Below are 12645 nucleotides of genomic sequence, written 5' to 3'. Positions count from 1 at the left end.
ATTGGTGGCAGTTGGGGGCCACAACAAAGTGACCTTTCTTATCGCCACACATCGTTGCGAAAGGAATGAGTTTCTGAACTATTTATCAACATTATTTTGCTGGGACAGGGGCTCTGATAAGAACCTGCCCTGACCAGGAGTAAAAACGTGAACAGTATTGCTTCACTGCCGTGTTCTGACCCAACATAACTGCTGCGCATGCATCACCATAGTACTGAATGCCCTGGAGAGATCTGAAGATCCAATTTATAGCCTATACCAGTGATGGCTAACCTTGACACTCCAGCTGTTGTTGAACTACACATCCCAGCATGCCCTGCATCAGTTTTAGCATGGCCAAATAGTAAAACTGATGCAGGGCATGCTGGGATGTGTAGTTCAACAACAGCTGGAGTGTCAAGGTTAGCCATCACTGGCCTATACGGTGCACTGACTATATTAAGATGGCATCAGTTCATCGGAGCACACAGATTTTGCTATGGGACCCAGAGATGCACTTCTCTGCCCCTTTTCAATGGTTTGGTCATTTGATTTCCAATGGTGGTCTGGACAATTGACATCCACTGATGATCTGGACATGTATTATCCTGTGGTGGTGTGGTCATGTGACATCCAGCGGTGGTGTGGTCATGTGACATCCAGCGCTGGTGTGGTCATGTGACATCTAGCAGTGGTGTGGTCATGTGACACCCAGTGGTGGTGTGGTCATGTGACATCTAGCAGTGGTGTGGTCATGTGACACCCAGTAGTGGTGTGGTCATGTGACATCCAGCGGTGGTGTGGTCATGTGACATCTAGCGGTGGTGTGGTCATGTGACATCTAGCAGTGGTGTGGTCATGTGACATCTAGCAGTGGTGTGGTCATGTGACATCTAGCAGTGGTGTGGTCATGTGACATCTAGCAGTGGTGTGGTCATGTGACATCTAGCAGTGGTGTGGTGTGGTCATTGGAGTTGTCAGTTGGGATCATCATGAAATATTTTTTGGATTGCAGTCATGAAAGTTCCGGGCTCTGATATTTTACACCTCACTGCTTGTTTTCCTTCCTGTACAGTTTGTGCCATTCCGCGATTATGTGGATCGCTCCGGGAACCAAGTGCTGAGCATGGCCAGACTCGCCAAGGACGTCCTAGCTGAGATTCCGGAGCAGTTTCTCTCCTACATGAAGTCCCGTGAGATCAAGCCCCGTCCACTGCCGCCATCCGCCCCCATTCAGAACCTCCCCTCGCACATCTGAGCACGACCACGCTTTTCCATCCTGCACAGAATGGGGGCCATCTGAAAAAAGGACAGGGTCTTGCTTTGATCTCCCAATCTCCTCTCCCTCAGTGCGGCACTTAGTTATGGGATATGCCTGTCAATCGCATCTCTAATAAACTAGCTGTACCCCAACACTTCAGGGGTTATGCAATACGGACTGGAATTTCTAACCCTGGATTAATATCACTGGATCCTTCCGAAGGCAAGATTGTACTTCTTGTGCACAAGACTCTTGGTGGTCCACTGACAATGGGCGGCATTGGTGTCATTGACAGCTGCATTACCGGTGATTGGGGGGGGGGGGGGATTGTCAGGTTTTGCACTATGAATGGATAAAGTGCTCAGTGGGCCACGCTGTACAGTATTTAAGAATTTTTTTTTTCTTTTCAGAATTTAAAGTATACAAATGATGTACATTTGTGCTTTCTGAGGAATTGTATACTGTAGTCCTCATCTGTCTCAAGATATATACAAATAAACCTTTAAACTAAACAGTGTTTCTCTGAGAAGCCGCAGTTCCATCCTGGCGGTGGTGACGGAGGTCACAAAATGATGTCTCCTGAGCGGTTAGTACGGTAAATCTGCTCAGAACAGAAATATATTGTTGGCAGAACATTTCCCCACCCGCCAGGGACTTCGTAGCTGATTTGGTCAGATCTTGGATGGAAAAGGCGAGTTTAAGAAGCAATGTTGTATCACTTTTGTTACACCTTACTAAGCGTCTGCATTCTGTAAATGACCAGGTTACCGGTCTCCCATAAGGCACATCAATAGGAGTTCGCTGACCTAGGATAATGCCATAGACTAATACAGGAGCTTGGGTTAAACATTAAATACTAAACAATTACTTACATGCTCCCATAGCTCTGATGCTGGGACCTAGGCCCTTATTCTGGTTCACTCGCAAAGGCAAATTCCTTCTCAAATGGACAAAACCATGTGCACTGCGAAGTGAGATCTATATTGCAGTGTAAAAATAAAGCAGTCAGTATTTTCCCTGCACAGAAACAAAATAACTAATCCCAAATCTAAATCTCTGTGCATGTTACATCTGTCCCCCCTGCTTTGCACATGGTTTTATCCATTTGAGAAGGAATTTGCCTTTGCGAGTGAACCAGAATAAGGGCCCTAGTACCTATGTACCTTGTTATCCTAAAGCTTGGTACAGGGTGGATATACTCTTAATACAATTAGTCTGCAGATCTTCCTCCTATACATGACTTCAGGCCTTCATGAGATGACAGATTGCAGTTGCCTGAGATCGGTAGAGAGATCTGGGGTGGAGGACAATTATTTTACTCTGCCCTATATGCAGTATAAGCAATGCCTTCCTATGACTCTTTTCCTACCCAGGTCCCAGTGCTGGGAGGTTTGATGGCAAGCTCCTTGGCCTAAAGGGCATTGAATGAGACCGATTCAGCAGTTATTCTTGTAGCGACAAACAAAATCCCCTGATTAAATGAAAATAATGTGATGAGTGAATTAAAACAACAAGTCAGTCTTCTGTTAGTTTGTAGATGAAAGACTGCCGGCGTATGCGATTGTACATTTATTAGCATTGGCTTATATCAGTGATGGGCAACAAGATTCAGGGTACCAAAGTAATGCCGGCAATGCAAGACTGCCACCTGATGGTGGAATCAGTAACTGCATGGTATAACAATGATCAGGTATGGTGGTACTAAGTATTTAGGCTAGTTCTACAATATGAAAGCCTATATAAGTCGACAAAGAAGTGCGACATTAATGTCAACCATGCTTTCGCGCACAACACCTTTACCCTCTGGCTGCTTGAATAATCAGAAGGGAATGTTTTCACGAATAATTGTCAAACTACGATATCACTAATAGCTCAGCAGTTTCCAACCTTTTTTCTGTGAGAGATATTCAAACAGTCCACTAAAAATTCCAGCGGCACTCACATTTGTTATATAAAGTCAAATGAAACATGTGGTGTAGAAAAAAAAGATTATATTTCCTTTATAAGGTAAGGTAAGGTCATTGAATAAATGAATAAAAGATTTGTTTGGCAATTTTGACACTTATTTTGACAAATTCACTCGGCACGCAAAGGGTTAATTGCAAAACACACCTATTTTGCGCTTAACATTATTGCCCTTTTAAATTTTGAGGTTAAACACATATTGCAAAAGTGTCTGCTTGGTAAAATGACCTCCAACCAGAGGCGTAGGGAGGGCGGAGCCACCGGAGCTCATGCTCCAGGCGCCAATTGGTCGAATGGCGCCGCGGCCCGCCCCCCCTCCGCAAATGATCCCTGCATAAGGATGATACTAAACAGTACTAAAAGCGAGCAGCGTCGTGCACGGCGGCTGCCCTGCCCTGCACTTGCCTCCTGCCGCTGCCCTGCTCGCTCGGCGGTCCCTGCCGCCAAGCGCACCGTCCAGGCGGCTGACTCACTCCGTCTCCTCTCCTCCGTCCGGTCTAAATTGCTGCTGCTGCTACTGCTCGGTCCGGCTCTCGGACAGCGCAGCGCAGCAGCACTCCAAACTCCTCCCAGAGAGTCACCTGTCACTCGCAGAGTGACTCACTTCCTCCTCCCTGGCTACAGCAGCGTCATCAGCCTTCCCTAGCGCTGGCTGTAGCCTGGAGGAGGAGAAGGTTTTCTGCTGCCGGCTTGTTATCTCGTTATTTAAGGTGGATTTATTTTCTTTTTTTCCCTCTAATTAATGATGTTAATAAACTTAGTAACAATCTTGGGGTTTGGGAGATTCGTGGGACACGGGAAAGGTGGGGGGGGGGAGTGAATCTCTCTGGCTTCTGCTGCCGCCCTGCTGTGCTGTACAGTATATATCTTTATCTGTATATATATTTATTTATTTACAGCTGTTAGCATCTTATATAGCGCAGCAGATTCCATTATAGCGTCTTATATGGCGCAGCAGGTTCCGTTACAGTGTCTTATATAGCGCAGCAGATTCCGTTACAGTGTCTTCTATAGCGCAGCAGATTCCGTTACAGATTATTATATAGCGCAGCAGATTCCGTTACAGCGTCTTATATAGCGCAGCAGATTCCGTTACAGTGTCTTATATAGCGCAGCAGATTCTGTTACAGTGTCTTATATAGCGCAGCAGATTCCGTTACAGCGTCTTATATAGCGCTGCAGATTTCGTTACAGTGTCTTATATAGCGCAGCAGATTCCGTTACAGTGTCTTATATAGCGCAGCAGATTCCGTTACAGCGTCTTATATAGCGCAGCAGATTACGTTACAGCGTCTTATATAGTGCAGCAGATTCCGTTACAGTGTCTTATATAGCGCAGCAGATTCCGTTACAGTGTCTTATATAGCGCAGCAGATTCCGTTACAGTGTCTTATATAGCGCAGCGGATTCCGTTACAGCGTCTTATATAGCGCAGCAGATTCCGTTACAGCGTCTTATATAGCGCAGCAGATTCCGTTACAGTGTGTTATATAGCGCAGCAGATTCCGTTACAGCGTCTTATATAGCGCAGCAGATTCCGTTACAGTGTCTTATATAGCGCAGCGGATTCCGTTACAGCGTCTTATATAGCCCAGCAGATTCCGTTACAGCGTCTTATATAGCGCAGCAGATTCTGTTACAGTGTCTTATATAGCGCAGCGGATTCCGTTACAGCGTCTTATATAGCCCAGCAGATTCCGTTACAGCGTCTTATATAGCGCAGCAGATTCCGTTACAGTGTGTTATATAGCGCAGCAGATTCCGTTACAGCGTCTTATATAGCGCAGCAGATTCCGTTACAGCGTCTTATATAGCGCAGCAGATTCCGTTACAGTGTCTTAGTGTCTTATTTTTCAATTTTTTTATTTTCAAATGTAAAATGCCAACACATGTTAGCCCCGCCCCCAAATCATTACCGGGGGGGGGGGGGAGGTGGGGGGTTTGGTGCGAAATATGCCCTTGCTCCGGGCTCCATGGCACCTAGCTACACCGCTGCCTCCAACTGTCTGACTATTCTACTCTGTCCCATTTTGCTAGTGATGTTAAACTACACAGAACAGAACATTTCCCATCCACCTCAATGTGCCCATTCATTTCAGTTGACATGGCAGCTTCTCTGTGACTTTGCTGAAGAAAAAAAATCTACAAAGATCAGACAGTTGGGACAAAGAATCCAGGTTTCCTTGTGATTCTTCCTGACCTTGGTCAATTTAATTATGCTGGCAGATCTTGTCCCGTGGTGACAGTACTACACGTGCCTAGATGAGAACTGTTCTCTATAGCGCTGGACGCTGGACAATGAGCCTTGTCTGGATGCGGCGAGCAGTGCTCTTTAATGTCGTAATGAGTCATTTTTTTTAAAGGGGGGTGAAAAATATCAGATTGTTTCTCTCTTGCCTTGCATCTTGGGACTTTCTGAGCGATTTTAATTTTCCTTGTTAGTTTTACCTTTGATTTCTGTTGTTGGCAGGCTATTCATTTCTACAAAGCCGGCTGAACGGGAGAATGCAGAAGTCAGCCTCTGTGTGCATCTTCAAGATTAGAAAGTTTTCTGACAAAGGTTCGGATTCAGAGGTGCACGCAGAGCCGATGTTTGCAGGGGTGCATGCAGAGCCGTTGTGTTCGCGGAGGTGTTCATAGAGCTGAAAATAAATTAATCCATTGTCCTCACTCCAGCACAATCTTTGTTTAGAGTATATTAGATTGGGATGCGGTCATTTGGTCTACTGCATTATGTTAGAAAGTCATTAGGTCGAATCCATTAGGTCGACATGCTAAAAGGTCGACATGACTCTAGGTCGACATGGGAAAAGGTCGACATGATTCTAGTTCGACAGGTCATTAGTTCGACAAGGTCATTAGTTCGACATTGTCTATGTCGACATTCACAAGGTCGACATGGAGTTTTTCACTGTTTTTTGAGCCAACATGTGCCGACAGGCGGTATTTCATGCCCTACCATCCACTAGGGCATGGTGGGAGAATAAAATAGTGTGCCGAGCGTAGCGAGGCACCGTGCCCGACGCATAGCGAGTGCAGCGAGCGATGCGAGGGGATGCAGTGCACTTTAAACTGTGTCCATGTCGACTGTGTTGACATTCAGGTAAAAAAACAGTGAAATCCCCATGTCGACCTTGTGAATGTCGACATAGACAATGTCAAACTAATGACCTTGTCGAACTAATGACCTGTCGAACTAATGACCTTTCGACCTAGAATCATGTCGACCTTTTCCCATGTCGACCTATAATCATGTCGACCTTTTAGCATGTCGACCTAATGGATTCGACCTATTGACTTTCTACCATAATGCAATAGACCAAATGATCCCAACCCATCCTGGGTTCAGTAGTGCCACATCAGTCTGCTAGAACTCTGCTTTTGTGTGTTCTGTCCCCTATTCACTGGGGGCTCTCTGCAGTCTATCTAACTGGGATTTGTCATGGATTCATCGATGGGGGGGCCACCCACCACGTGGTTTCCAACCACTGACCCAGATTATCCTCTCTCGAGACTCACACCTCTCGTCTGCTGCTAGGGTACCCATAAAGGTGGGGATTCCTCTTGTTCCTTCCACTGATCTGTGCATACTGCTGCCTTCATATGCTGTGCCCATTTCCAAAATGGCAGGGACTGTGGAATATCATTCTGCCTGTTCCACAGCCCCATCATCGGCTCTAAACTCTGGACACTAGCCTGTGCCCTCCATGCCTGTTCAGCTCACACTCTCCAACTACATGGCCTTTTTCCTAAGACCCTCACACTTCCTCTCCATCCCCCTGCATGTGGAAGAATCTGGTTTCGGCCATAAACTCCCCCACTCAGTGAAAAGGCTGCATGGCTTTTGTAAAACTGTTCACTATCTGTTAACCCCTGCAGTGTCTGCAGCTCACGCATAGGACAGTGGCTCCAGTTCCTGGTCAATTGCTAGGAAACTGCGAGAGGAAGAATTGTATCTGAGCACACAAAATGGGCGCCACCACTGTGTGCCTGTCAGGGTGAGTGGTGAAGTCTATGGGACAAAGTAGCACTCCTCAGGGCGGCTGTGTTGTCACCTACCTGCCATGTGACTAATATACCACAGGAAATGTCTGACAGGTCATCTTACTGTCCCACATGAATATCAGCAATAGGTGTATTATAGCCATGTACAGTGGCGTAAGTTCGCTCCAGTTGCCCGGAGGCAAGATTATATATATTGTGCCTCCCACCGCCCACCACCACCACTAAATATATGTCTGTTCTGAAATATGTGTTCAATTTATATCTACAGTATATCGCTCTCTATATTTGTCTGTAGCTATATATATATATAGAGAGAGAGAGAGAGAGAGAGAGAGAGAGAGAGAGAGAGAGAGAGAGACACTTGCAGGGGAGGAGAGGTGCCCCCTCTGGAGCAGGAGCCCGGCGGCAGATGACTCCATTGCCTCCCAGAGTTCTGCCTCTGGCCATGTAGGACGCTACGTGCCACGTATGTGTCCTATGTACATATCCCCATCATGCGGCCAGCATTGGGCACTGCATACAGTGACAGACTAGTGCTTACCAGCCTGCAGTCACCTACAGCTTGTGTGCTGGACATGATTGTAATAATGAACCCTGCTGACGGTTGTGTACGTTATGTTATGTATGTAGTTTATGCTGTTCCCCCGGGGCACAGGCTGTGCGGCTGAGGAGAGAGAGGACTTGTTTCCTTAATGCTGAGGCAACAACCGGCAGCATTTACATCCTACATGGCGGTAACATCACTAAAGGATTAGGTTGTATGTTTCTATGGGGCTTATTTCCCCCCAATGTATCTATAGGGGAATGTTGCACCCGCTGCAGCCCCTGTTTTCGATTGTAAAAGTAGCCACAATAACTACTCTGCACAACTCTGCTCTGCACTGGTTCACTGCTAATGTGCACCCCTCTGCTCTGCATCCCTCCACCCCTCTGCTCTGCACTGGTCCACTGCCAATGTGCACCGCTCTGCTCTGCATCCCTCCACTGCTACTGTGCACCCCTCTGCTCTGCATCCCTCCACCCCTCTGCTCTGGTCCACTGCTAATGTGCACCCCTCTGCTCTGCACTGGTCCACTGCTAATGTGCACCCCTCTGCTCTGCACCCTCCACTGCGCACCCCTTTGCTCTGCACAGGGCCGCCAATAGGGGGGTGCTGTGGGTACAGCTGCCCCAGTCCCCGGCCTCTGGAAGGGCTCGGGCAGCTAATTTTGCCCACCACACCCCCCCTGACTGCCTCCGCTGCACAGCGCTCAGTGTGCTAAACAAAGCAGGTCCCGGGGTGCAGGCTTATTCAACCCATGACGCTGGCGGCCAATTGAAATGCTGCACTGGCTTTTGAGCCAATTAGAGCTCACATACCAGCAACCAATCAGAGCGGATGCCGGTATGCAAGCTCTGATTGGCTCACCAGCCGGTGCTGCATTTTAATTGGCCGTCGGCATCCCGAGTTGATGAAGCCTGCGCTCCGGGACCTCTGGGCTGCAGCTCAATGGAAGAGGAGATGGGGGAGCAGGAGCCGGGTTACGGTAAGTCAAGTGAGGAGGGAGGAGGCCTGGAGCCCGGACTGGAAATGAGTCCCGGGCCCCAAAATTTTTGATGGCAGGCCTGGCTTTCCACTGGTCCACTGCTACTGTGCACCCCTCTGCTCTGCATCCCTCTACTGCTACTGTGCACCCCTCTGCTCTGCATCCCTCCACTGCTACTGTGCACCCCTCTGCTCTGCATCCCTTCACTGCTACTGTGCACCCCTCTGCTCTGCATCCCTCTACTGCTACTGTGCACCCCTCTGCTCTGCATCCCTCTACTGCTACTGTGCACCCCTCTGCTCTGCATCCCTCTACTGCTACTGTGCACCCCTCTGCTCTGCATCCCTCCACTGCTAATGTGCACCCCTCTGCTTTGCATCCCTCCACTGCTACTGTGCACCCCTCTGCTCTGCATCCCTCCACTGCTACTGTGCACCCCTCTGCTCTGCATCCCTCTACTGCTAATGTGCACCCCTCTGCTCTGCATCCCTCCACTGCTACTGTGCACCCCTCTGCTCTGCATCCCTCTACTGCTAATGTGCACCCCTCTGCTCTGCATCCCTCTACTGCTAATGTGCACCCCTCTGCTCTGCATCCCTCCACTGCTACTGTGCACCCCTCTGCTCTGCATCCCTCTACTGCTACTGTGCACCCCTCTGCTCTGCATCCCTCCACTGCTACTGTGCACCCCTCTGCTCTGCATCCCTCTACTGCTAATGTGCACCCCTCTGCTCTGCATCCCTCCACTGCTACTGTGCACCCCTCTGCTCTGCATCCCTCCACTGCTAATGTGCACCCCTCTGCTCTGCATCCCTCCACTGCTAATGTGCACCCCTCTGCTCTGCATCCCTCTACTGCTACTGTGCACCCCTCTGCTCTGCATCCCTCCACTGCTAATGTGCACCCCTCTGCTCTGCATCCCTCCACTGCTAATGTGCACCCCTCTGCTCTGCATCCCTCCACTGCTACTGTGCACCCCTCTGCTCTGCATCCCTCCACTGCTACTGTGCACCCCTCTGCTCTGCATCCCTCCACTGCTAATGTGCACCCCTCTGCTCTGCATCCCTCCACTGCTACTGTGCACCCCTCTGCTCTGCATCCCTCCACTGCTACTGTGCACCCCTCTGCTCTGCATCCCTCCACTGCTACTGTGCACCCCTCTGCTCTGCATCCCTCCACTGCTACTGTGCACCCCTCTGCTCTGCATCCCTCCACTGCTACTGTGCACCCCTCTGCTCTGCATCCCTCCACTGCTACTGTGCACCCCTCTGCTCTGCATCCCTCCACTGCTACTGTGCACCCCTCTGCTCTGCATCCCTTCACTGCTACTGTGCACCCCTCTGCTCTGCATCCCTCTACTGCTACTGTGCACCCCTCTGCTCTGCATCCCTCTACTGCTACTGTGCACCCCTCTGCTCTGCATCCCTTCACTGCTACTGTGCACCCCTCTGCTCTGCATCCCTCCACTGCTACTGTGCACCCCTCTGCTCTGCATCCCTCCACTGCTAATGTGCACCCCTCTGCTTTGCATCCCTCCACTGCTACTGTGCACCCCTCTGCTCTGCATCCCTCCACTGCTACTGTGCACCCCTCTGCTCTGCATCCCTCTACTGCTACTGTGCACCCCTCTGCTCTGCATCCCTCCACTGCTACTGTGCACCCCTCTGCTCTGCACAATTCTGCTCTGCATCCCTCCACTGCTACTGTGCACCCCTCTGCTCTGCATCCCTCTACTGCTACTGTGCACCCCTCTGCTCTGCATCCCTCCACTGCTACTGTGCACCCCTCTGCTCTGCACAATTCTGCTCTGTATCCCTCTACTGCTACTGTGCACCCCTCTGCTCTGCACAATTCTGCTCTGGTCCACTGCTAATGTACACCCCTCTGCTCTACACTACTCTGCATCCCTCCACTGCTAATGTGCACCTGTCTGCTCTGCAGAACTCTGCTCTGCACAATTCTGTTCTGCATCCCTCCACTGCTACTGTGCACCCATCTCTTCTCTGCACAACACTACTCTGCATCCCTCCACTGCTAATGTGCACCCCTCTGCTCTGCATCCCTCCACTGCTACTGTGCACCCCTCTGCTCTGCATCCCTCCACTGCTAATGTGCACCCCTCTGCTCTGCATCCCTCCACTGCTACTGTGCACCCCTCTGCTCTGCATCCCTCCACTGCTAATGTGCACCCCTCTGCTCTGCATCCCTCTACTGCTACTGTGCACCCCTCTGCTCTGCATCCCTCCACTGCTACTGTGCACCCCTCTGCTCTGCATCCCTCCACTGCTAATGTGCACCCCTCTGCTCTGCATCCCTCCACTGCTACTGTGCACCCCTCTGCTCTGCATCCCTCTACTGCTACTGTGCACCCCTCTGCTCTGCATCCCTCCACTGCTACTGTGCACCCCTCTGCTCTGCATCCCTCTACTGCTACTGTGCACCCCTCTGCTCTGCATCCCTCTACTGCTACTGTGCACCCCTCTGCTCTGCATCCCTCTACTGCTACTGTGCACCCCTCTGCTCTGCATCCCTCCACTGCTACTGTGCACCCCTCTGCTCTGCATCCCTCCACTGCTACTGTGCACCCCTCTGCTCTGCATCCCTCCACTGCTAATGTGCACCCCTCTGCTCTGCATCCCTCCACTGCTACTGTGCACCCCTCTGCTCTGCATCCCTCCACTGCTACTGTGCACCCCTCTGCTCTGCATCCCTCTACTGCTACTGTGCACCCCTCTGCTCTGCATCCCTCCACTGCTACTGTGCACCCCTCTGCTCTGCACAATTCTGCTCTGCATCCCTCCACTGCTACTGTGCACCCCTCTGCTCTGCATCCCTCCACTGCTACTGTGCACCCCTCTGCTCTGCATCCCTCCACTGCTACTGTGCACCCCTCTGCTCTGCACAATTCTGCTCTGCATCCCTCTACTGCTACTGTGCACCCCTCTGCTCTGCACAATTCTGCTCTGGTCCACTGCTAATGTACACCCCTCTGCTCTACACTACTCTGCATCCCTCCACTGCTAATGTGCACCTGTCTGCTCTGCAGAACTCTGCTCTGCACAATTCTGTTCTGCATCCCTCCACTGCTACTGTGCACCCCTCTCTGCTCTGCACAACACTACTCTGCATCCCTCCACTGCTACAGTGCACCCCTCTTCTCTGCTCTGCTCCACTGCTAATGTGCACCCCTCTGCTCTGCATCCCTCCACTGCACCCCTCTGCTCTGCACAATTCTGCTCTGCATCCCTCCACTGCTACTGTGCCCCTCTCTGCTCTGCACCCCTCTGCTCTGTGCATCTCTGCTCTGCATCCCTCCACTGCTACTGTGCCCCTCTCTGCTCTGCACAATTCTGCCCTGCATCCCTCCATGTTACTGTGCACCCTTCTGCTCTGCGCATCTCTGCTCTGCATCCCTCCATGTTGCTGTGCACCCTTCTGCTCTGTGCATCTCTGCTCTGCATCCCTCCACTGCTACTGTGCCCCTCTCTGCTCTGCACAATTCTGCCCTGCATCCCTCCATGTTACTGTGCACCCTTCTGCTCTGCGCATCTCTGCTCTGCAACCCTGCATGTTACTGTGCACCCTTCTGCTCTGCGCATCTCTACTCTACATCCCTCCATGCTACTGTGCAACCCCCCCCTTTCTGCTCCTCACCCCACTCAACCAGTCACTGCGTGGATGCATGTAGAGAGATGGCGCTGGACAGCAGGAAGGGTAATGTATTCTATATTCCTGTGAGTGGGTGGCGAGGGTCCCTAGTGCGTTGCTGTGCCCAGGGCCTACAAGGCTGTTAAGATGGCACTAGGTGGGCCAGTTGCTTCTCCTCGTTGGGCCCTACTACTTCATGGTGTAATTCTGTGATTCACAGGTCTAAGAAGAGGGGACCCCCATATTCCAGTGCCATCTAGT

At 50.7% G+C, this 12645-nt stretch overlaps 1 protein-coding gene across 1 annotated transcript in view; it reads left to right on the top strand.

Moving 5' to 3' along the window:
- The window catches only part of CPNE9 (copine family member 9), a 50208-nt gene extending 48456 nt beyond the window's left edge, over positions 1–1752 (top strand). Inside the window, exon 14 of the mRNA XM_083155948.1 lies at positions 1055–1752. Coding sequence (XP_083012074.1) covers positions 1055–1237 — 183 coding nt within the window. The 3' untranslated portion in view covers positions 1238–1752. The remainder of the gene's footprint in view (positions 1–1054) is intronic.
- The last annotated feature ends 10893 nt before the right edge of the window (positions 1753–12645 follow it).

Source organism: Crinia signifera, chromosome 8, assembly GCF_055691185.1.
Source record: "Crinia signifera chromosome 8, ASM5569118v1, whole genome shotgun sequence".
Classification (NCBI taxonomy): domain Eukaryota; kingdom Metazoa; phylum Chordata; class Amphibia; order Anura; family Myobatrachidae; genus Crinia; species Crinia signifera.
The sequence above is the reverse complement of the archived record's forward strand: the minus strand, read 5'-3'. Positions and strand labels throughout refer to the sequence as shown.